General features: G+C 43.1%; 1 protein-coding gene across 5 annotated transcripts in view; it reads left to right on the top strand.

Annotated features, from left to right (window-relative positions):
• unc5a (unc-5 netrin receptor A) overlaps window positions 1–25,704 on the top strand; it is a 143,558-nt gene that overhangs the window by 113,740 nt on the left and 4,114 nt on the right. For 3 of the 5 annotated variants that reach the window (XM_017039469.2, XM_025063042.1, XM_025063044.1), the window contains 7 exons: window positions 906–1,094; window positions 1,836–2,135; window positions 6,484–6,571; window positions 7,032–7,200; window positions 9,364–9,597; window positions 22,032–22,181; window positions 25,455–25,619. In XM_017039469.2, the coding sequence (XP_016894958.1) occupies window positions 906–1,094; window positions 1,836–2,135; window positions 6,484–6,571; window positions 7,032–7,200; window positions 9,364–9,597; window positions 22,032–22,181; window positions 25,455–25,619 (1,295 nt within the window). Of the gene's footprint in view, window positions 1–905; window positions 1,137–1,835; window positions 2,136–6,483; window positions 6,572–7,031; window positions 7,201–9,363; window positions 9,598–22,031; window positions 22,182–25,454; window positions 25,620–25,704 lie in introns of all 5 variants that reach the window. The other 2 variants (XM_025063041.1, XM_025063043.1) reach the window with 1 other exon arrangement.

Below are 25,704 nucleotides of genomic sequence, written 5' to 3' on the forward strand. Positions count from 1 at the left end.
GACTGTCAATTCGTCAAACAAAAGCCGGCGGCACTTTAACCTTTCCTGTTGTTTTCCGTCCCTCAAAGCTACGCTGCTTAACACGTTCTCCTCCCTGACGGTGCTCAGCTGACAGCTCTCCGCCCCCGTGGCTCTGTGGCAAGCGGCCCTCCACAAAGGCCTCAGGAGCGTCTTCCACCTCCACTTCCAAATTCCCTCAGCACAGGGAGACAGCTGTGCAAATCTCATTCTCCTGCAAAACACACACACACATGCATGCACATATTGATGCTTGTCTGGGCTTAGCTGTCGTCTTCAAACAGTTCTTTTGGGATAAAGATGCGTCTTTGCTTTAAAAAAGAGAGACAGTCACTAAATAAGATGTGCCGGAGTTTCATAAGCAAATCCTTCCTCTTTTTTTTTGAAACCATTTCTCCCTTGGGGGAGGTGAGAGAGAAGAAGACAGCAGAGAAAAGGTTGTGGTAGAAGATCTGATCCAGTGCACAGTGACACAGTGAACTAATCCTGAAATCAACAGCTGAGAAAATTGGGTTCTTTCTTCTCTTGTTGTCCATTTAAACATAGTCGGGAAGTTCTCTCTGTACCATTGGTATTTCACTGTGCACCGAACAGCCAGAGGGAAAAAAAAAACACTTTATAATATACATATATAATATGTTATATATAAAATATATATATTATATGTTATTTTTATAAATAAATATTTTTCCCAATTGTATTAGAACATCATTTTGATGAACTAAGTTCTTCCTCTAACGTCGACTCTAACCCTGGTTCATGGTTGATTTACAAATATAATATTTTCCTGTGTTATTTTTATTTGGGGCTGCGACCTCAAAGCTCAAAGGGGTAACAGCAACATTTCAAGAAATGGTGTCATATTTTTCTGCGTCCTCCTCTTTCAGCCGTCAGTGGGGCCGAGGACGTTGCCCTCTACGTGGGCATGGTTGCCGTGGCCCTTTGTCTGACCCTGCTGCTCATCGTGGTGGTCCTGGTCTACCGGAGGAAGAAGGAGGGCCTGGACGCAGACGTGGCCGACTCGTCCATTCTCACCACTGGCTTCCAGCCCATGGGCATCAAGCCCAGCAAGCCAGGTGTGTGGGCACCGCGGCCACGCAGGCCTCCCCCCCACAGCAGTAGGACACTATTCTTTGGTCTAAACTCCTCTGTGCATTTGTTGATGTGTCTGTTTGACCACTGTGACGGTGCGGCACTCATCCACACGCTCCGCCGCTCCTGTGTTTGTATTTGTGGAGATGGTTTCAGTGTGTTGACGGTGGGATTTTTTATTTATTTTTTTTTGTAATGTGTCGTTGTGTTTCATTTATTTGCCAGTCTGATCCATTATGTTTCACCTCTACCTCACTGTCAGGAAATGTAGCCCCTCTGTTTATTGCCCGGGTGGCGCTTCAGAGGTTTAGCAGGAGTAATAGAAATACAAATGTCTGAGTTGGAGGGAGATGGAGAAGTAGTCTGCAGCGCCTGTGATTCCCAGTGAAATAGGCCTTTATACATGCCCGCTGCTAAGCTGTATCTCAGTTGTGTTTGGAATTGATTGTGCGGTTGCTAAAGAGACAGGCAGAGCTAGAGACAGAGAGCGAGAGGAGGGGAATTGGCTGGCTGCGGGTGAAATTTGTGTTGTGTATTGTGTCGAGAGTGTGGGAGCGTTCCGTTCCTTGCACCACATGTCTTTGCCTGTGTTTGCCTCGGATTTTTGTGTCTAGTGACAGCTTTACAGAGTGCGAGGTTTGTTTATGTGATTTATTAACCCTCGTCGATTTGCCACTCACACATTTGCCTTTGTCTGTTTTATTTTCTCATTTAACGTTGAACAGAGAATTCCCACTTGCTGACGATCCAGCCCGATCTGACCACCACCACCACCAGTTACCAAGGCACGCTGCGCTCCCGCCACGACACTACTGGGAAGTTTTCTATGACCAACGGGCCCCTGCTGGACCCACTGCCAAATGGATCACACACCCTGCACAATGGGAAGCTTAATTCAAACCCGTCTGAGTTTGTGAGCCGGCTGTCCTCTCAGAGCTTTTTTAAAACGCTGCCCCGCGATGTGGATAATACCTCCTACGGGACCTTCAACTTCCTGGGAGGCAGACTGACGATCCCTAACATGGGTAGGTTCATCTTACAATTGATGTTCAGTTCCCTTGGCCTAAATATGTGTATACAGAGCACTCAATCACAAGAATAAAACATACTGAAACTAAAACAATAGAAAAATAGAGATTATACAATTATATAAATTGTGCAAAACTCAGACACTTTAGAAAAACAGACGTGAACTGATGGCAAACTTCACTTTCTCACTGAGGGTCACATCGGAGCCAGTAGGTTTGAAGTAGGGGATCGTATCCATGCTTTACGATCCCCTACCTCCCTACCGCGACACCTGATAGCTGTGGCTAAAATCCAGCCAAGATTCAGGAGGAAAGTAGACCCGTCACCCAACAGAAAAACATTGGACCAGACAGTTCCTTTGTATATGGTGTGAACGACTCAGAGCTCATTCCACACCAGATCGACTTTGCTAACGTCTCAACTGATCTGAGCCTCAAACTCTCAAACTATAGATTTTCCTTCTCGCAGGTCAGCGTGTATTACACTTTTGTAACTTTTGTTTACCATCAGATTTCTGCCATGTTTTTCTGCTGAGATTTACCTCAGAAAATCCTGCGGCTCAGCTGAGTGATTCATGTGTGAACAGCCCCTGTGACCAGGCACCACATCAGGGCTTAAAGACAATTTTTTTTGCGAGGGGTTAGCACAAAATGAAGGCAGTGACAGATGATGCGTGAAAACACTTGCTGTCTTTACCTTCTGTAACCTCTTTGCTGCTACAAACCCGGTGAACTCAGGAAAGGTAAACGGACACAAACCTTAAACAAACCCTCCAGCCTCGAAACTCGCAGAGAAATAATCACAAGTGTATATGAAAACATTCATCATTTAAACAGAAAAAAGAGAGAGTATCATCTGCGAATAAAATTGCTAGGTTTGTAACTGTTACAGGAGCAGACAGCTCTATATTTACAGACAGGACAAAACTCTTCTGGCCAGTGTTTGACATATGAGGTCCACTTTCCAATAATGATGTCCAGGGAAACATAAGGTGCAGTAAAGGGCAACTTGTGGTGCCGGTGTCAGTCCATGTAGCTCTAATGATGCTGCTGGATGACAGTCCTAAAAAACTCTGCAGCCGGTGTCAGTCTGTGATTGCGGTTTGTGTGCAATAAGGTGGAAAGGAAACAGACCAAAACAGAGAGGTAAAAATACGGAATCAGAAATTTTCTATAAATCCCCTGGGGGAACGTTCTCAGCTTTAAAGATGCTCTTGTGAGAGCAGGAATTTATAAGTAAACACGTTTATTTAGGGTTGTCAATCAATAAATTCTTTGTCAAATGATCATAAAAATTATAGCAATTAATCTCGATTAATTGCGATAAATCAACATTTCTAAATAAAACACTCACTCACACATCCATTGTCCTGCACCTTCAAATCTACGTTCACACAACTCAAACCGTGTTGCATACTGCACTGCAATCCCCCCCGAACCTCCACCCGTAGTAAACACACACCTCATCCACCCTCACCCAGAGGTTCAGAGCTCTAATAATGTCTGAAAACACTGCTGCTTTTATTTTCCCTCTAAAGTGCAGGCCTGTGTTTTTGCTGTAAAGTGGCAAAAACGGTGACATTTGAAAACTGGGATGCAATTAAAAGTTTTATCATCAGGGCTGTCCAACTGATTAATCACGGGAAAGCTAAAGGATCAATCAAGATTAATAAAGATTAATTGTGATTATTATGAAAATATATTGTAAAAACAAATGCAAATATATTCCTCAAAATTTAGCTTCATAAATTCTGTTGGATTTTAGTCATTACTGTGCGTCTTCAAGATTAATAATGATTAATCGTGATTATTATGAAAAACATATTGTAAAAACAAATGCAAAGATATTCCTAAAAATTTAGCTTCATATATTTTGTTGGATTTTAGTCATTACTGTGCGTCTTCACGGTGGCTCGTAAAACAGAAAACAGCTACTCTCATAACTTTGTCCTCAACAATATTATTGAACTGATCTGGTCAAGATGGACGTCTCACCAGAAGTTGAAGCCCCCGCAAATGCATGCTCGGTGCTGAGTGTTATTTGAAGCTTGAGGCGCTTCAGTAAAACGAAAACTTAAAACACATTTTTATGTAAATAAATGTGCATTAATTGTGTTTTACAGCAACAATGAGAATTATTGGATTTGAATCTGATGAATTTAACACATTAATAATCACAGTATCAAGTTGACTGCCCTGACAGATAAATCGACTGGACCTTTCAGAGTTGGAACTCTTTCATTGTTACTACATTAAAAGGAACATTTAGAGATATTTTTATTACATCAGCTTTAATGTCCCCGATAGGGACAATTCATCAGTAACAGCTGAGTCCCATAAATGTTGAAACCAACCCAGATCATTCAGCGTTTAAATCTGGTGCATGTGGGTTCCTTGATAGGATTTGCACCATGTTAGCATGCATTAAAATGGTCCCAGTGCTTCATACTAAACAGCTTCACACACCAGCCATAATTCTGTCCCTTCATAAGGAGCGAGATGAGACAACGATGTAAAATGATTTGTGATTAATTCATATTGTGTGTAAAGTAGTCGCATGTTTGTCTCTAAAGAGACAGATCCTAAAAGACAGAAAGTAAATATGTGAAGTGGTGGTTGAAGCCGAATGTTTTGTCAATAATTTATGTCGGTGCAGCACAAATGAAGAAAAAAAGAAAGTCTGTGTGCCAGAAACATTCTGCTTTAAAAGATTCCTGGAATAAAAACGGGCACAATTATTCCAATTAGACCCATCACTCATGGAGCGAGCGGACTTAGTAACGGACGTGGTAAAAGTGTCGGCTTTGTGCTAAGAGCAAAGAGTGGGTAATAAATCAGTCAATTAAAACTTGGTCTGCTTAAAGACGCAAGCCAAATGTGCAGAGAAATACGAGGAAGGAGAACGTGTCCTTCACTCTCTGAGTTATGAATCTTTGATGCTACCTTGGTTGTTTTTTAAACTTGAACTTTTACCTTATTTATTGCTTTTACCCTGACGTCACCTATTTGATGTATTTTGCAAGGCTAAACTGTGGTGCAGTGTTTAAGGTGAATTTGGAAGGCTGTGTTTAAAATATTAAAACATTTTGAACAAGTATTGCTTTTCAGCAAACTAAGGTCGCGCCCTTTTTGATATGACATTTTTTGCTTTAAGTTTGTGGAAGATTGAAGGAAAGGCAATCATTCAAAGGTGTAAATATGATGAGCGATTATAAAATACTAACAACAATTGTCCTCAGACCAAAGCCATAAATTTGAAAGTAAAAACATATGCATCACAAAAGTCAAAGGTTCCATTCCTGGAGGTAAATGATGATCTTTCTATACCGGGTTTCATATCCTATGTGTTTTTTCTCTCTTCAAGCCTTTCACAGTCCAGAAATGTGGAGATATGTGGCATCGACTCTACACAGACAGTATACAGTACTTCACTCATGCCCCTATTCTAACCTCAACCACAACAGATATACTGTGTGTCCAGTCTTACATTTAACTCTAACTCTAGGCTGACCCTAATTCTAGTCATATCTTAAGACCAAAATCTAAAGCACAAAAAAATTAAATAAAATCAATATCGCCAGTAGTACAGAAAAAAAAAGACAAACTAATTATTAGCTCACAAAGATTAACGGGTAGACAACTTTTGTAATTATTAGCTCACAAAGATTAACGGGCTCCTGTCGTCTGACGCCGTGTCAGAGACGGCACAAGGACGACATGGTTTTCAGATGTGGACGAGTCTTAAAACAGTCCAGCACCTTGGCCTGGTTCCAGCAGAGGTTTCTATGGTAAACACACATCTTCACTTCACAATCAGACTGTTATGACTGTGTTTAATACTCACTGTTTGTGCTCCATTTTAAATAGGTTTCTAAGTGGCTTATTTGGCATCACAACATAAATGCCACAACACTCGCGGTACTTCAGTCGCTCTCTCTTTCCTCCAAGGTGCATTTCTACACTCTCCTGGGAAAGTGCAATTTTCCTGGAGTAGTCTGTTCCGTGGTCTCAATTATCTACTCGGTGGCAGACGGAGGACATCTAAACGTGCGCCTTTGTTTTGGCTAATTGTTGACTGTCGGGACGTGCGCGGCCGCGGCTGCTAGTGCAGAGATTTGCATCTGCTGCACCTGGCACAGGCCGTCTCTGACCTTCAGAATAGATCTGTTTATTTGTTTTTGTTTTGTTTTTTTTCCAGCCGTACAGTTGTGTTGAGTGGGCCAGCATCTTTGTGAGATGACAAAAGTGTTGTTCAGTCAGAACAAATGAGCCTGTCCCCGCGTACTCCCTCTGCCTAACCCCCCCACCCCCTCTCTCTCTGTCGCTCTGTTGTTATTTGCATTAGGAATCAGCCTGCTCATTCCTCCTGAGGCCATCCCCAGAGGCAAGATCTATGAGATTTATCTCACTGTTCAAAGGAAGGAAGATTTAAGGTGGGTCTCTTTAACACTGTCTAACTGGCAGACTTCCCTGGATGCCACTAGGCTGTTTGTTTTGATGCTCCACTGTTCCATTAGGAACGGCTTAAGAGCGTACGCAGCGAAGGGAGGGATGTGAATAAATAACCCAGCCTTTTTACTGGGATGTGACTGTTTAAGTTGAATGAATTGTTTGCAGAACATTATTTATCAGGCCTGCTGCATCCTGTCTCTGGCGTCTCAGTCATTGAACCACTCTCCTAATGTTGTTATTACTCACTCACACTCACTTGCTACAGCTAGTCAGCCACCGCTGCTGACTTTCATTATTCTCTGTTCCAGCCACTAGATAATTTGCAGCGGTGGCAGCTTCATATTGTGCTTTTTAGTGAACAGTAAATTCTTACTAACAAATGAACAAAAGCTATTGGTCCTGGTCCACCGACTCCTCTTCCCTCTTCTCTCCTGGGTGTAGGTTACCCCTGGCCGGATGCCAGACCCTGCTTAGCCCCGTGGTGAGTTGTGGTCCTCCTGGGGTGGTCCTGAGCCGCCCAGTTATCCTCAGCATGGACCACTGCTCTGACGCAAGCCTCGATAACTGGGCCGTGCGCCTGAAGAAGCAGAACTACGAGGGCGTATGGGAGGTGAGGCAGTGCTGAGCCTCTGGCACAAATCCTTTGTATAAAAAAAAACAAAAGCAAAAAAAAAAAACCTGTTATTTTTGCTCCAGCTTTCCCAAACTCTGTGAGTTTTTCTTTAAAAAAGTTGCTCAGCGGCGACATGAAGCCTTCACTAAAAGCCCTGTCGCTGAGGTAATCTGACCCAGCACTCATCCACTCCATAGGGCTTAAATTATATTGACCATCAGGTGTTTCTCATTGGGTTGGAACAAAAGCTGAGAAGCGCCGTCTCTCTCCGGCATCTGTTGCTAGGCAACATGCTTCTCAAAACAGAAATTCTCTAAGCAAATTACTGATCCTCAAAGTACTCTTCTGAGTGCTCCTTGACCGCTTGTGACCGCTTCTACCAATTACAGCGTACCCTCCCTATTTTTCATGTCCATGAAATTTGAAAGTAGCCAGAACTGCCAGATGCTAGCAGGATGAAAGTGGAAAGAAAGAAATGAGCCGTCTGCTCACGTAAATATACAGTTTGTTTCACTTCACCGCAGAGTCTGAAGGTATACTGATGTATACTTGGGAGTGTTGGTAGCTATTTCTTCGCGTTCAATACTGTGCATAAATTATTCAGCCTTCCCATGTGTGGTGGCAGCGCGGTGTCCATGGGATAGATTGGCCTGTCTGAAGACGAGGGCGGACCAGCACTTTTAATCATCAACTGGACCAAATATAGACCACGGGCCGGCCTGTGTGGCTACCAGAGAGGGGGTGGGGGGGAGAAGAAATCTGCGAGGGGGATAAAAGAGAAAAGTAGACAAGTGGGTAATAAATATGTGGAAGGAACGACCAGCAGCACCATGGGATGGAAGAGTAGAAATATGGTTGTACAGAGAAGAAAGAGTCCTGGAGAATGGCGGTGAAAATGGCCATGCAGAGGCAGGATGAGTCAGAAAAATGAACTGCAGGCCGAACGGGTGCTCAGCGGTGTAATGGAGCCGCCTCACCCTCTGCATGGCTGTGAAGAAATATTAAGATGATGAAAAAATGAGACTCTATTGTGGTTGCATAGTAAATGAGTTGTGTCAATACTAATTCTATTCATGCAGTTGGTGTCTGGATGAATCAATGCTGTGGGAGGGGTGAGGAGGGGGGGTGAGGAGGGAAGGGATTTTTTTCCTTTAACTTTATTGGCTAATGGTGGGAGTCAGACCAGTGGCATTCAGGGGTTTTAAGGAGAAAATGTTGTCGCCTTGGGTCCGATTTGTCCGGATGGAAGTAGCCGTAGGCGCGTGTCGCGGTTATCTATTAAAACAGTCCTGGACACTAATCGAGTGATTTGTCATCAGCTCTCTGTTATTTCTTTTTACAAATCTAATTGTGATACAGTGCGTTAGATTCTAAGAAAAAGGGAAGGCACGTCACTGGTGTGATGAATTCAAATGTGTTCATTTTCTTCATCCCTGCTGAATTACAGCACTGATAATTGGCGCTGCCTGTTGCCGTGAGTGCATTCATCAATCTCCTCCATCGGACCACGAGGCCTGAGGATTGGCACCCTGTTCTCACCCTTCTTAACAAATCCCAGTGGTGGGAGGGGGAAATTTCTGGAAATCCCAATAATCCAATATTTACTGCACCTTCGTGCTCCTGCTCTTCCTCCTCAACCATCTATTCTTACCAGGAATCTATTCCAGTCTGCTTTCATGTCAATTGAGCGTTTGGTTCATGCATTATTTAGTAAACTGATGGTGTTCTGTACGACCCGTGTCTTTGTATGAGGAAATGTCAAAATGGAGTAAGAATGCAGGGCAGGAAAATAAAAAAAAAAAATAGGAAATCCGAAGCAAGAACACGACGTTTCTTTTCATTTTCTCTGATCTGAAGTGTTACACAGACACGTGTAACATTAGCTCCGAGACCTTTAGCTCAGATGTGACTTTGCCGCACAGTAGGGAGGAAAGATTTTGGGACCTTGCCGCTGTGCCAAGTACTTCCTTAATAACCCTTTTATAGAAACACACCGGCAGCCTCGCACATCAGGCACCAGACAAACACATTACCCTTCCTCCTGCATAAACTTTCTTCTTGACCTTTTTTTAAAAAAAAAACACACACTTGTGATATTTTTTTCTTCATTCTCTTCACCCACACTTGTGATATGTTTTTCTTCATTCTCTTCACCTCCAGGACGTCCTGCTCATGGGGGAGGAGCTTGTGTCAGAGCCCTATTACTGCCAGCTGGAGGCCGAGACATGCCGGGTGTTCACGGAGCAGCTGGGCTCCTTCGCCCTGGTGGGGGAGTCCCTGCACATGGGTGCCGCCAAGCGCCTGCGGCTGGTGCTCTTCTCCGACTCGTACTGCTCCACGCTGGAGTACAACATCAGGGTGTACTGCATGGACGACACGCAGGACATCTTCAAGGTAAACCAGGGAATCACGCTGCTGCCAATTTGTCTGTTTCTGTTGGCAGCGTCTGAGGCCGAGACTGCAGAGCTCAGACGGCGCTGCAGCAGCTGAGTGATGGCTGGACTGTGATGTGTAATGGTTCTGTCTGCCACTGTGAAAGGTTAGTGGAAGCTGAGCAGACATGTAGGAGTCAGGCCTAGACGTGGTAAATTGAACAACAGCGCGGGCTTGATTACACCATGTGCAGTTTCAAGAACGTGTGATCTGTGACACTGACGTTCCCTCCACATCATATGTTCAAGTCCAGCCCCGAGGAACTGTGGAGGGATTTGATGTGAGTGAGAACTGAGGTGATTCACAGACACAGGAGCTCAAACAGTGGGTTGACTTATATTAGCAATATTTAAACATATATTGATAATAATATTGGAATTTTCAGAGTAAAGATTAAATGTATGTCAACTGAAAAATTTCAAGTTTACTTAAAAAGTGCAAATTGCCGTCTTATTTTTTTGTAGAGTAAAGCACATACAGTGAAACAGGCAGTGGTTTTTACATTATTTATTACTTTGTTGTTGTTTTCGGTGAAAGTTTTTAGAAGTTTCAGAAATATTAAATCATTAAATATTAAAGCTTAGAGGTTCAGTTTTATTTCTGATACCAAGTCCAATATCAACAAAGTTTTTCACGTAATAATAATAATAATAATCGTCCCACAATGTAAACATTTACAGTCTGAGTGTAACTCACAGGCTACCACAGGGGGCGCCATTAGAGATGGGCTTCTACTGGGGCTCAAACCCAGGACCCTCTGCGTGTAAGGCAAATATTTATACTATTTTGTATAAAGTAAAATACGGAGCTATTTAAATATTTGACAGATTTTCTACTGTTTGTTAGTTTCTCGTTAATGTACATTTAAATATTTTTGATTTTGATTTTTTTTTTTAAAATAAAGTGGCAAACGAGTGGTCTAATCAACAGACCCCTCTTTAATTTCTAATTCTTTGTTCACTTTGACGGAACTCAGGTTCAAGCATGTGTTGACACACCGCAGGTAAATCGACACTTTTATTAAAATCAACATCACGGGGCTGGGATCAGAAACACCAATCAGGTCCAAACCCGTTCTGAAAGACCCTTCACTGAATACCTCACACAGGTTCGACTCTCCTTCTAGGACTCTTGACATTTACTGCGTCACATCCTTCAGCGTGTACAAGGATTTGACAGTGTTTAAAGGCACAGCTGAGGAGACCAATCTCTAAGACAGAAATAAATTCCAGGAACGCAGTTAAACATCTACGGAGAAGTTGAGGGGATGAGAATTACATTAAGGATTTCACAGAACCAGATGACTCACCGAGACGGATTAAGATGTATTGTCTGGTCACACGTCTGAGATTCGTGTTTGTTTGTTTTGGTTTTTTTTTCAAGATATCGTCATTACAACAATGTGTAGGCATTATGGCTCAGAAGCGTTTTTATAATGTCAGTCAACTTTAGCAGAAAATTTGACGATACATTCAATGTAAAATATGAACTCAAAGTTAAGAAGTTGTTTTGATGACCAAAAATACTGCAGAGATATTACACTGACTGCAGCAACAGGTAATAAAGTCAAAAAGTACTTCCTTAAATAGCTTGTACTGCGTGCAGTACTTATACCACAATTTTTTATTTATTGATAATTCAGGTTATATACATATTCACACATCATCAAAAGTGAAAAAAGTTTTCAAATCAACACATTGACATTTTTGAAATAATACATATAATTTCATTTCTTAGATTTAATTTTACCCTGGGGTCATGTGGACGACGGCATACTGTAAAATATGACAATAAGAAAATGTTGAATCATTAAAATTAAATTACAATTTGGAAAAAAAACCCAGAAATTACACCCTTACCAGTCATTAAAACAAAATAGTTTTTGGGTTTGTTTTTTTTTTTTTCTATCATTACAAGACAGACGCTCCTTCCTGACCACATGTTCCTGGTTCGTCTTGTGTGTTTGCACTCTATAAGATTACACTCCATTCATGCTGTTAGCTGGTCTGTTAGCGCCGTCGCTGAGGGCCAACAAGTTCCCCATCACTTTGTTCAACAGCATATTCACTTTTTTTGCTCTCCACATGGACAAAGTATAATCAAGCGCTAATGCCTTCCTGCCTCCCCCGAGGACGCTGTCTGAGTAGCCTGTTAAGATTTCATTTGCATGGTTAATTAGTGAATTAAAAGGAGAGCCCGTCCCAATATCTTTTCCCAGCAACCCCCTGTGTACTCTCCCTCTCTCTCTCTCTCCGTCCACACCTCTCTTTCTCACTCCAAGCTGTTCCTCTTCATCTGACACCCACCTACAGCCACAAGTGCCACTTCCCGCTCGAGTCCACTTTTGCCGGCTGTAATGGCTGACCTCCTTGTGCAGGAGTTCACCGTCGGCACAATCTATGGGTAGCTGTAGGCCATAAACAATGGGCTGAAATTAGCACTCTCCCATTCAGGGAGTTGAAGATGAGATGAGGACTGTGCACAGGCTTCAGCCGTGGGACGGGAATTATCTGCGGCTCCTGGCTTACATCTATCTTCCCGTGGCTCATTTCTGCCTCGCCTGCTATCTTTCTCTGTTTCTGACAGCCCGTGCATGATTGCGTGGAGTGTTTATAAAAAATTGCCGGCTGACATTGGGCTGTGTGCTAATGTAAGGATGAGTGAAAATGGAGCGAGCATAAGGTGAATACTGTGCCCCCCCCCCAACCTCCCCTCCTGATGGGGCTGTCTGTGTACATTCAGATCACAGGGTGACCTGCTGTACTGATGCTTGGCCACAGTATGACTGTCAATGACCTTGAGTGTCCTGTGATGCAGGAAGGCTGCTGGTGCATAAAGGCTTGTTCTCTGTGTGTGTGTGTGTGTGTGTGTGTGTGCCCCTGGCTATCTCTGGTTCAGCCATTCTCCTACAGTAGCTCTGGTACTCAGGAAAAGGACATCCGAGCCTGTTGACTTCAGCACTTGTGTCGTCGTACTCTTTCGACTCCCTCGACGCCCTTGAGTGCATTAGCTTCCCATCGCCCGCACAAGCAGGTCGTGGTAAGCCACGGCGTCTCGGGGGCTCTGTAGATTTTTTAGTGAGTGATTTAGAACGTGGCCCAAACTGTTTAGTCATCTTGACTTCACGCTGCCGTTGATGCTATTATGGAGGGAGCACTTCATTTAGCAAGTACATTAAGCACTTTGAGTAGAGATTAAAGTTCCCCCAGAGAGATTTGGTCTAATCACTAATCACTATCTTAAAAAATGTACCATTTATGAATAGACTCCCAGTTAAGCCACCGGCACTGTTTGTGTTTGTTTATACCGGCGGTAGAGTATCGGTGAGCAATGCTATGCTAGTAAGCGGATTGTATCCGTGCCTAAAGTGCACCTTCAGAACATATTTTTAGCCGTACCTGGAGCTCCACCTATAGGTGGGATCAACAAAGAAGGCCATAGGGTGAGGGAGGACGGCGAGCTGTGATTCGTTAATGTAAAGACAAGTCAATGTTCATTCTGAGATAGAAGAACATTTTTATACAAAAACAATTTCAACCTCCCTCATGTGGAACCGTGTCGTTTAAAAACTGTTCATTTATTCCCATGTTTTTTTTGTTTGTTTTTTTAATTGGTTGACATAAGAAGTTGACAGAAGTTGAATGTTATTGGAGGTTAGGTAAGGTGACAATCGGTGATAGTGGGTGTTATTGGAGGCTAGGTAAGGTGACAATCGGTGATAGTGGTAAATTAGCCAGATGAGCTAACTTCTCCAGGTTGAGATTCTTAGCAATCTACGCTGATCAGCAAACACCAATCTACACTAACAAACTAATTAAAATATATAATTAAATGCCAGTTATAGCTAATGGTTAGATATGACGTAATCAGAAATACATCGCTACAATTGAAAATCTTTGTTATTTATTTATTGCAATTAACTGCTCTTTAATCAAGAAGTGACAGCAGCAGAGAGAAGACTGAAAAAAGAGGCGTTTAGGTGCAGTAGTTAAGTGCAGGTTGTCCAGTCTCTGGCACTCGGTGTTCCTCAGTGAGCCCGTCTGATTCCAACTGCCACAATCACAGGCACATATGCATTCACGCTGCACCACCCAATCTCCCAATTACAGCAGATTAGAACCAATGTTTTTGTCTTTGATCCTAAGTGAGTGGGGGCTCCGGGGGGAGACAGTGACATTTCTGTCTGATGCTTGCCGTATGTTAGCAGCTCTCTGCTGGGACCAATTAAGTTAATATTTAATGTGCGTCCCGCTCTTGATAGGCCGAGCCAAGGCTGGCACGGCAGCAGAGGAGAGACATGATCAACGTTTGGTCGCACTCCCTCGCTGTGCTCCTGGTTGTTCACAGCCAGACCTGTGGGATGTTCTGCCGTCTCACAGCTGATGGAAACACCTGCAGTGAACCAAGTCCGAGTCTGGCCGTGCAGCGGTGTCTAATTAGACCAGAGGAGGTTTTCAAAGGTGTGTTTTTCAGAAGCTTTCATGTAGAGCTGTCAAACAAATCCATTTGGAATTTGGAATCTGATCAATCACAGGGTGGCTGTGATGTAGAGCTGTTCACTGAAGCCCTTGTCCTCAACAGTATTAGTCCGTCCACAGTCCCTCGCCGTCCAATTTGACAATTGTGTCAGTCAGCTCAGATTTATATCAGACATAGACTTATTTAGTCCAGTCCGCCTGGTGAGGCCGGTCTGACAAGAGCCGGGTCTCTGACCTAAGGATGAATTCTCCACAAACGCATGTTGAGCATTAAGAAAACACCTGAGGGGCCGTCTGAAAGTGTACAGGTCAGCGCTGATTCCTATTGGATTATGATTTTTTTCTGTCAAATTTGTGTTTCATTTCATGCACATGTGAGTTAGAGAACAAAATCTAAAGATTGCATTAATTTAAAATAAAACTTTTAAAATTCTTCTTCTTCTTCTTGGGAACTTTAGGCTACACCTACTCTACCACCAACTCTATTTTTTACCCCATTCATTTTATTGTACTTTCATCAGCCCCTGCAACAGCTCGATGCCCCCCCCAAACTTTAGAAACCACTGTTCTAAGCCTCACATAAATTCATGCAGTCATGTGACTTAGTGTCGTCTGTATTAACGCCACCACAGTCTCCGCCCTTCTAGCTCAGCATTTAAATGGCTTTAACTTTCAGGGTTAATGGCATCAGCGCCAGGTCCAACTCGAGTGCGGCGTCTTTAATATACATGTTAAAACCCTGGTGACTTAATTAATGGTACGATATAAACCTAAGTGATGATATTGATGAAAACCTCAGCAGCTGTGCGCTGGTCCACATGATTTATGGCCTTAAATATTAAAACCAGTTGTTTTGTCCCTGTAAAGATATTTATGATGACCTACTGATAAGTCGCAGTAATTTCCTCTCATTGTGTCTCAATTTGAAGTTTATACGGATAACAAACTTTAATGTTGCTAATATATTAAACTGCAGTGGTCAGCCTGCTAAATAATTCACGTTTCTTTCTTCTTTTTTTCTTTTTTGCAGCAGGTAGCTCAAAGCTACTTTGCCCAAAGTCTAGTTGGAGGATAATTTTGGCCCTTGAACAGGTTTTTATGTCGCCCCTGACTTAAATGTGTATAATTTATGACCTGCCACGATGATCAAACAGCACTAATAAATCATGCAAGCCGGTTTTAATTCTGCTCCAGAGGTATGTATCAGCCGTTACATCAATTCTTGTTTCATTAGCAGTGCTTTTCAGCGTTGCAAAAGTAAAGTGTTTCTCATTCTGCGCCACACAACCTGTAGTTAACATTAAACATTTGAATTGTTCCGAACTGGGACACTTGCATTTCATTTCATCACCGTTTGACGAAAGGCAATTTTTACGCAAAATACATTTCTGCATAATTTGTTTGCCACTTAATTATAGTCATCCATCTATTCACAGAAGGGACAGTTGTTCCCCGTTTTTTTACAACGTGGGGCAATTAAAAACCACTTGTCGTATAAAAAGTGTAAGCAGTGTCGTAGGATGTGGCGACATGTTCTTTAATTATGTTTTTTTAACCCTTATTTTACTAGTTCATTCATTCTTCGACTTCCTTTGATCTTCTTTGAGTGCTAATCAAACAGCGAAACTACAGACCAAAATTTTTTAAAAATTACTTCATTTATTTATCTCTAGCCTCCTAATAATGTAAAGCTATAGTGATACGCTAGCAACCAGTGAGCTACATTTAGCCAGGGTGTCCATTCACAGCTAGCACACAACATTTATTTGGAAAAAACATAGCACTGCATGAAGAGTGGGTTTTTTATTTATTTCTTAAAATGTATTTTTACTGATTTAATAAATGTTTTTAGCTTTATTGTCATGACACTTCGACCTTGACCCTACTGTCTGGGTTTACAAGGCAGCATTGATTGATAGGTGATACAATGTCAGTGTGTTCAAGGTCGGGTGGAACCATTAAAACCATATAGAATATATACTTTTTGTCAGTCAAATAATATTTAAAATATTTTTTTAATTGTGTATATAACATAAATATTTCAATAAATATGCTGTATACATTCATATATTTTAAATATATGAAATGTATACATATGTACTTTATATAATTATATATATTATGAATGATATATTTATATATATTAAGTATATTTTAACCTCAGTTTTATTTTAATGAATGCAATCTTTAGATTTTGATCTCTAACTCACATGAAGTGAAACACAAATTTGACAGCAAAAATCATAATCCAATAAGAGTCAGCTGTGACCTGACCCTTTCAGACGGCCCCTCAGGTGGTTTTTTTTTGTTTGTTTTCTGTGAATGCCCTAGCTGCCGTCCCCTTTCAAACTGTATGCAGTGTTTTTTTAGAAGACAGTAGTAAAGTCTGTGTTTGGTCTCCTGGACGTTAAATGTACGCTGCCGTATTTAATGACTGTTTAATTGATGTCTCACTGCTTGAATAGTGGCTCCAAGGTTCTCCTGTGCAGCGTGTGACCTCAAACTATTATTCTTACTTCGCTTTTAAAAGGACTCGTAAACAGTTTATGTGCTCACACTATGACATTTGCTCACTAGTGTCTGAGCAGCAGGCCATATTTAAGCAGCCAACCCTCTGCTCTTATATCTCTGAACAGAACCGCGTACTACTGTAGTAGTGGAACACGCTGTGCAGCAGGAACGCCGAGTGCAGCTTTTGTGATCCGTCTATCAGAACAGTAAGCGTCTGGGAAGAGAAGAGCAGAAGAGCACAGTCCAGTAATCGCTGGCATTAAGTTAAAAAACGACAGTGAGCTTTATCACCGCGGCCGTCCGAGAAATTATTTTTCTGTGTTCCTGTATGCAGTTTTTCTGCCACGCCGCTCCGCGATTTATCAGGCAGAATGTGCATCTTTTTCTCCAGCGAACGTCGTCTCCATTTATTACAGAGCAGACGAGTTCCTTCTATTTGTAGTTATTAATCAGAGTTGACTGTAGCGGGCACGGCCACTGGAGCTCAGACTGATAGACTCTCAGTCAGAGAGGAAAAGCCTGTCACATCCTGCTGACAAATACACAGATTAATGGCGCCCACGTAGCCAGGCTACTCTCTATAAACAAATGCATTTGCCTGAAAACAGCTTCTCTGAAAGTAGATCATCACCACCGGTGCACATTCTTAAACAGCAGCGTGTAACGTCGTGCAGAGAGGAGCAGCCAGGACGAGATCGTGATAATATTAAAGCTTTTTTTTTTTTTCCACTTGACGAGTAGCTTTACCAATTACCTGATCAAACTGTGTTTTAATCCCCGTCAGAGTCTGTTAGGTTAATCAGTTTGTTACACACCGGGCGAGGACTACGGAAGAACACGTGTCAGATCTTGACCTTCCTCGGAGGAAAGTTGAATATTTTAATCTTGAGCGTAAAGAAAGTTTATACATATTCAGTTCATCGGTGCCGTCTGTGGTTCTGCGCTTTGGTCACGGTTTGTTCCTCGTGTGCACCCGATGGCTGGCTGTTTTCATTGCACTGGAGTTGGGCACAGCCAGTAACCTCTTTCTGTCAGCACCAGTCTGGAGAGATTAGCCGTGTGAGTGTCTCTTGTTCCCGGTGGAGCCTCTACCCAGTCCATCACAGTCCCAGCTGCGGCCTGAGCTAAGAGGATGAAGAGATGGGTGAGGAGAGGGGAGGTTGGTGGAGGAGATGGGCGAGGACGGAGGAGAGGGAGGTTTAAGTCATAGAAAACTGTGGCGGTGATTGCAGTAATCCTGTTATCTGTCCTGTTAAAGCTGGCCACTTCACTGACCTAAAGACACAAATGTTAAGCCGCCCCCTGTCTCAATTCTCCGTTGCCCCTGCTCCTTTTTCCCCTCCAATGCCCTATTTCGCTCTCTTTAGCCGGCCTCATTGAATGTCAGGGGGTGGTCTCGGCTCTGCCTTACTCTAAATTCACAGTCTTTACACACACCACTGGCTATCTCAAATTCCGTCAGAACAAAAAGGGGCTTTTCTCCTGCACCACTTGAACTTCTCACTCATCTGATGCAGCCTAATGTTTCAGGCAGCTGTGCGGGGGTCACGCTGCCCAGGAGGAGAAAGAAAAAAAAAATCCTCTTCTGATCCAGGCTGAATGGAATCATAGTTTCAACCCGGAGTCGTTGATTATTCTGTGATTGGATCAACTCATTTAAACCCTTGCTCTGTTTTCCCCGGAAACGAGTAAATAATACGGTCAGATTTAGCTCCTAATCAGTTAGCTCTCTCGCCACTGTCATTTATTAACAGGAAAATGGGGCGTAAAGAGGGCCATTACTCTCCCCGTCCGGAGCATATGCTGAAACCCTGCACAAACACACCCTCTTTCAAACACACAAACAAGACGGTGTGATTTGAAGGCGACGACATTGTTGTGTGTGTCCTCCTCTGTGTCCCTGTCAAATCGCATGAATGCCACGTCCTCGACCCCGTTTGACTGTAGTCCTGCTGCGTCAGCGCCCAGCCTGACAAACTGCTAGACAGGCAGGTTAGCATTCACTCTACCAGACCACTGTTGATAATAGGATAATTGGCATTCTGCACTCATTCTCTTGCTAGCAGGTCTATGGATCCGCTGTTATAGGTCAAAGACCCGATCAAAGTCCAACAGCCCCAATTTGCAATGCTAATTTGCCCCCAACAAATAATTGTGCTTAAGAACTGTGTTAAATGGAGCTCTCTGGACGCCCTCATAATGTGCCTTTTGTCTGCATTAGAGACATAATAGGGGGGGCTTTTAATTCTGCAGCGAACGCTCTGCCCCCTGCTATTAACTCACTAGACCTCAGTGCTTTGATTCAGAGTCATTTTCTGACCTTCTGTTGCTGAGTAAGTGGGCCAGGTTACATCACGAGGCTCCAGCGCGGCAGTACAGTCGGGGGATTATTCCGAGCCGCGCTCACACTGACAGGTTATTGTACTCGCCTGTGTTTTTGCTGAATTTAGATAAGAATAAAGTAATTCAGACGCGGAAAAACAGCGGAATGGATAATCATGGAGCGTCTGATGTTCATGTTAACACGGAGAGGAAAATTAACAATGTGCTGAACAAACAGAGAAATTCAATTCTGGGGCGGGAAGAAGTGCTCACTCAGTGAAGAGGAGAGAGAGCACATCAAATAACAACAGCAGGTAGAGATTCCAAATGGATAATTAACAGCTTCCTCTTCATTATAATTGGAATCAGTCTAAACCAGTCCTGGGGAAGAGGGCAGAAAATTGAATCAGTGTTGGGAACTACTGCCATTCTCCGCCTTAATTAGGTATCTTAGCTGAAATCGTACCAAAGACAAACACGTTGGCATGCAGCACTCAACATATGGCCGCAGTCTACACACACACACACACACACATCTTTTTCCTGGAGCTGTCTGTGGGTTACACCTCCTTCTGGCTGCCACTGTTCCCCAGCGTTGCCAGATCTCGTGAGAGAGAGAATCAAGCAACCAGGTCAACAAAATCAACAGAATTTGTGCCGTCGAAATGAATGTGTTAATCAAGTTCATCATTTTTTAAGCCATGGGTAAAATAAGACACACAGTCTATAACCAGTTAGTCCACTGTCCATAAACTCATCGCTCAAATACACAATCAATACACATGTTGTCATTTACACACAGGGAGGGAAAGGTTTTCGTTTCACCGAAGCATCGCATGCTTAAAATATCGACTGTGTTTGTTGAAGCTTCAGTTTCAAGTCAGACACTCGACACAGAGCAAAGGCCCGTCAGTGAGTCTGCAGCTCTTCAGGACTGTACACTGACTAATATTGTTGAGGACAATGACTAGGCCGAAGTTTTAAAAGTAACTTTGAATGCTGTCAATTAATCACTGACTATTTGACATTTTGAATGATTTTCAGCCTTAGAAATGATGAGGTGAACATGAAATATTTGCGTCAACAGAAATCATGGAAATACCAAAATCTTGGGTCATTTTTAGCTTATATATTCAGTGCATTTAAGAATTGTTTCTGGGACATTATTTATTATTAAAAAGGCTTTTAAATGACCTTTAACCTACGATGACAGCCTGACAAACTAGGTCTTTTTGACAAGAGACATGACAAACAGGAACAAGGACAAAAAACTACAACCTATTCGTATCAATATTATTATTATTTTAATCACAGGAAAACAAGCCCACGGTTGTTTGTAATTTGAGAACTGCTCAACTATGCCATTTACTCTGCTGCCAACACGTCTGACTCCATAACCAGATTTGAAGAAAACGCCTTGTTAAATATTTCTAACATTCTCCTCTGTGAAAACATCCACTCAAGACTCTCAAAGCATCAAAACCAAAGTGATAGATCAGAGGTGGGCGGGTGTGGAGGGGGTGCAGCCTAAATTATCATCCCATTCCAGATGGTCATTTGGATGGCAACAAATGGTCCACTGAGCAAGTCCCACAGAGATTAAAATATTAAGCATGCATTTACAAATCTCTACTGGCACAAAAACAAAAATGAAATTAGGGAGATCCGCCATGCGAGAACAATGAGCCGTTGACTAATGGCTCATTCAGCGACTTCCTCTCAGCCCAGGTAGCTCTATCTGCAGGCCAGAGTAGCCGGGGGTATTTGCATGCTAATACACTGCTGAAATCTACACACACACACACAGGCAGGGCGTCAACCTTGCAGTGACTTTAAAGAGCACCGAGGACGTGTGTGTCCAGCCCAGAGTGGCTGCACGCAGCGACGGTATCTCTCTGTCCGAAGATGAGCTGCGGCGCTGCGTCGTCCTCACGCTGTGTCTTTGTCAGGTCGTGTGTTTTCTGTGGTGGCGAGGACAAACTTGAGCTCGGAAGCCATTCGTGGTGAGGACATGTTAGTCTTCAGACACTTTGAGAGGCTAAAAACTGCATTTCATTGTTTGTTTGCACAGTTTGTTTGTATCTGATTTTAGTTTGTACATTATTAGAAAAAGTGTTAAACAAAAACAACACAGTGATTCGTCAGTCTGTGGTAAAACATTCAGAATTTTTCAAGTTCTTTTTATGGTGTGAGATGCTAACGGATGTACTAAAAATAAAGTCTCAGTTTCAGATCATAATTTCCTCTATGATCTGAACTGTAATAATGAGAGGTTTCTCCAGTAAAGCCTCATGGTCACATTTGTTGTATTATAAATACAAAATATACAAAACACTACTACTACTATTACTACCGCTACCACAACTACTGTATAAATATAATAGCAACAATTAAATATTAAATATTAAATTAAATATATTTGAGTAAATAGCATAATCAAAATATACAATGGAATTGAATATATTTGAGTAAATAGCATAATCAATAATATGATTAATTTCATATTAGTTGGATTTATTAGAAGTGTTAGTGTTACTACTGCTACTGCCATTAATACTATGAATATTCCAGGGGTTAGATACACAAATTACTCAGATACTACTCGTAGTACTACTACTGAACTTGAAATGACGTGTGTCCCCAGTACTTGCTGCGGACACTTTGTCCTTGTTCGGCCATTATGGAGGTCCATGCCGAGCTCAGAGATCATTATTGAGGTTCAAGATTTAGTTTGGATTTGCAGTCAGATTAGAGTTAGGATGAGGATTATGATTGGACATATACGTGTAACAGTTGAGCTAGGTGTGTGTAAATGTGTGTGTGTGTGTTTGAACGTGGTGTCACTGAAGCTGTAAAGTCATTTCTCTCTCAGACTGTAGACGTCAGTGTTTGACTGATGCTCCACATAAAACGTCACTTCACATAAAGTGTAGAGAGGAACCTGCAGTTATGGATTGTTTTGTACATTTTCACTTTTCTCTGTGACTCTGATGGCAAATGTGTCCATCCCTCCCTCTCTCTGCCCCCCCTCCCTCTCTCTCCCTCTCTCTCTCTCTCTCTCTTTCTTTCTCTGTCTTTCATCAGGAGGTGATGCAGATGGAGCGGCAGCTCGGGGGTCGGCTGATTGACGAGCCTCACGTCCTGCTTTTCAAAGACAGTTACCACAACCTGCGCTTGTCCATCCATGACATGCCCCAGGCGCACTGGAGGAGCAAGCTGCTAGCCGGCTACCAGGTGTGCAGGGGGGACCGTGGGGGGTTGCAGGGGCAGGAAGTCACTCTCAATCAGAAGAGCAGTGCGGGGATGTAATGCGACTGCCTGGCCGAGTCTGTCAAACGTTGTATCAGCTGTTACCGCGGCGTCTCAGCTTGGTTTCTCCGTGAACACTCTCTTATTTTAAATTGGCTATCCTGAGAGGAGGAGTATGTCTCGGCACGAGCAGTGTTATGGAGTAATCAATATATTTTTTTATTGTCCATGTGGGTCCATGTACTGTATCTGTCCACATGTATTACCTCGTGTCAGGTGGAGTTGGTTTCAAACACTAGTGTCAGCCACAACAGAGGTGCAAAGAGAAAGAAAAATAAATGTGGAGAGACGGTGAAACTACAGGACTGTAAAAAAAAATATTGTTTTTTTGTTGTTTTTTTATCCTATAAACAAACATCTTGCTCGTGCACTTACTGTGTCTCCTTTTAATGTACGCTGATTGGTGGAACGATTGAACAGATCGATCGCAGCTGCAGCTATCGATTATTTTGGTGATTTCTAAATCTATTGATTATTCTGTATCTCTCTGACAATGACAAACAACTCGTCCTTTATTCCAGAACAGGCAGAAACAATGACCACAAAAGTAGGAAAGTAAAGTTGCCTAATGCTCTACTTTTACCTTGTAAGAAGGTCAACAGTTTGATCCTCAGTGGTAATGAACCAGTTCATTTTGAGGACTTTTCTTTTCTTCCTCTTCCTCCCTTTTTTCCCTGTTGTGTGTTTTCTCACGGTACTCTTCCCTCCACCGTCCAAAATGATGCAAATTGTAAACGAGGTTAATTGGACACTCTATTTACCCGAGGTGTGAAATTGAAAACGGCTCAGCGATGCCGTGGCAAACTCTCCAGGGTGTAACCCCGCCCTCACTGAGTGACTGACTGCTGGCATTGGCTCCACCACCTCACCCTCCCCGGGGTCCTGGGATGGTTGAAGCGTAGAAGATGAACGGACGTTTTATTGTAGGACTTTCAAACTCCTTGTTATGATGAAAGCACTTGGAAGAATTTTGTACAGAATTTTTTTTCCTCCTTAGGGGTCGAACGATCATGTCCTCATCTATAGCTATGGTTACCATTGCAGTGACAGCCCAGTGTGACCCTCTGTCGTCTATTGATTTGTCGGCTGACATTTGGGAGTCATTTCCTGCTTGAGTCGAGGCCACTTTTGGTTTGTGATACCAGACGACAGCTTGGATTAATGTCATTTGTAAACGTTGAGAATGTGAAATGAGCATCACCGACTATTAACATTGAACCTTCAAAACCCCATCCGTGTGAACCGCCGTGTCACATGACCCGTCGTCGCCGCTGTGGCCGTCCTCGGCTGCCACTTAAGCTGCGGTTCCTTCCTGTTCTGCTGTGTGCCGGGCCAAGATGGCAGCGTTTGCGGATGAGGAGTGTCCATTGTCTCACATTCAACTTTTTGAATGCACCATCTGGCTACTTAACACGGTGCCCTGCACGTTGCCACACTTGACAGTGAGAATGTACTTATACACTAAAAATAGCAGCTGTGGATGTGGAAACACACAAATGGAGGCACAGCATAGGATTAGTTTGTGTCTCTGGGAAGTGGTTTTATTTTTGGCTGGTTTTAATTAGTTGTGTTTTGTTTTTGGTTTCACTCGATCACACAGAGGACTGTTTCTCAGTCTGTTACTTCAAGACTCCAGACAGACCAATAACGTCCTCTCTTTCTGACACTGTGTATGTGTGTGCAGCTTTTAGTCATTATTTGGACTCCCAGGAACCTTTAGGGTGTGTGTGCACCCCCATTAACTGAGTGTGCATGTTTTGCTCGGCGGCTCCTGCGCACTAGATGTATACACGCACACATATTGGAGCCGGCCTGTGTGCTGTAACCCAGAGCAGCCAGCTGATTGATTATCCAAGCTGCCTGCTCTCTCAGAGGGAGCACAGATGAAATATAGAGCAGTATGTAAATATCTGGAACTTCACAACCTGAATCCTGGAAGCCGTCCACATCCTCTGCTCCCCTCACACCTGCACGCTCCGTGGTGCTGCAGCCAGGCGACAGACACACAAAGGCTGTTCAAAGAGGACAGGAAAATGTTCTGGCTGTAACGATGTAAGCACTGAACACCAGGTCCCCATAGAGGACCCACAGGCTGTGCCAACCAAGTGGTGGTGGCGACAACGCGCCCAGAACAGAGGCTTATTACTCTGGACTGTGCCTGTTCGTTTGGAAGTGTTATTTCCCTCTCAGCAGTGTGGTCAGAAAAGGCCTCTAGTTTCCCCAATGCTCCATGAAGACTTTGGTGAGTTTCGCCCACTTCCTTGTGTCACATTCTGCCTGGTTAACAGTGCCCTCGTTTGGCTGAGAGCATGAACTGCAGCCCCCACCGCCCTCTCAGCCTCAGGTCTTATCTGCTGTTTGAGCAGGAGTGAGGAGATGGGTTCAGTTTACGTCGTTGTTTTTTTCTTTCTTTCTTGTCAGAGTTACCTCTCAACTTCCGCTGGGTGATGAACACAAACAGGACGTGAAATAGTACACTAATTGGCAGTCAAAAAGTTTCAGGACAGATGTTATCATTTCAAAGGTGTTTTTTTTTATCCAGAAGCCAAAATAATGAGCTTTGAAGCAGGTTTTAACCTAGTTTTTTTTTTTACTTTACCAAAGTTCATGTTCTGCTCCTGCAGCTTAAAAATTAATTTCCATCATAATGTTATATTTGAGTTTTCAAGAAAAGAACAAAAAAAATCACAAAATACTCAAAAACCTAGTAGATGAAAATCCAAACTTTAACCTTGGTATTCCTGCAGCGTCGTTCTCCTTCGTCCGTTCATCTCCCCTCAGGTCAGTCAGCTGGTTCAGATGTTAGTGGTTGTTTAGACCGTCCGTTTTTCTCATATCTTACCCCCACGGCGGTACTCTGGCGCCCCCCGGGGGAGCTACGACTCACACTTTTGAACAGCAGCGGTGTGAAGTCTTTCCAAAGACTTACACAGTGTTGTCTTTTCAACTTCTTGTATGCAGATGGCCAAACAGCTGTTGTATTCCGCTGCAGAGACTTTGTCAATAGCAGCTCATTCCTCCCCTTCAACCTTCCTACTCTAACTGTTGTCAGTCTTGGCCCGACGATGACGGCTTATGTCGGTGTAATTAATGATCTCTGTGTAACGCGGGCGGGCGGTTGTTGTTAGGCCCCGCTTCAGACACGCAGTCCTGACTGTGCCGCTGGGTTGTCATGTGTGCTGTTCGTTTCTTCTGCAGGAGATTCCGTTTTATCACATCTGGAACGGTTCCCAGCGGTACCTGCACTGCACGTTCACACTGGAGCGTCTCAGCCTCAGCACCTGCGAGCTCACCTGCCAGCTGTGTGTGTGGCAAGTGGAGGGGGAGGGCCAGAGCTTTAGCCTTGACTTCAACATTGCCAAGGTAGTGGTCACGTACGGCAGTTTTCCAGTTTTCGAGCGGTGCATGGACAAATGGTTTGCTAAAAGGGTTTTTGTTGACTGTTTTT

The sequence above is a fragment of the Cynoglossus semilaevis genome, chromosome 15, assembly GCF_000523025.1.
Source record: "Cynoglossus semilaevis isolate Cse_v1.0 chromosome 15, Cse_v1.0, whole genome shotgun sequence".
Classification (NCBI taxonomy): domain Eukaryota; kingdom Metazoa; phylum Chordata; class Actinopteri; order Pleuronectiformes; family Cynoglossidae; genus Cynoglossus; species Cynoglossus semilaevis.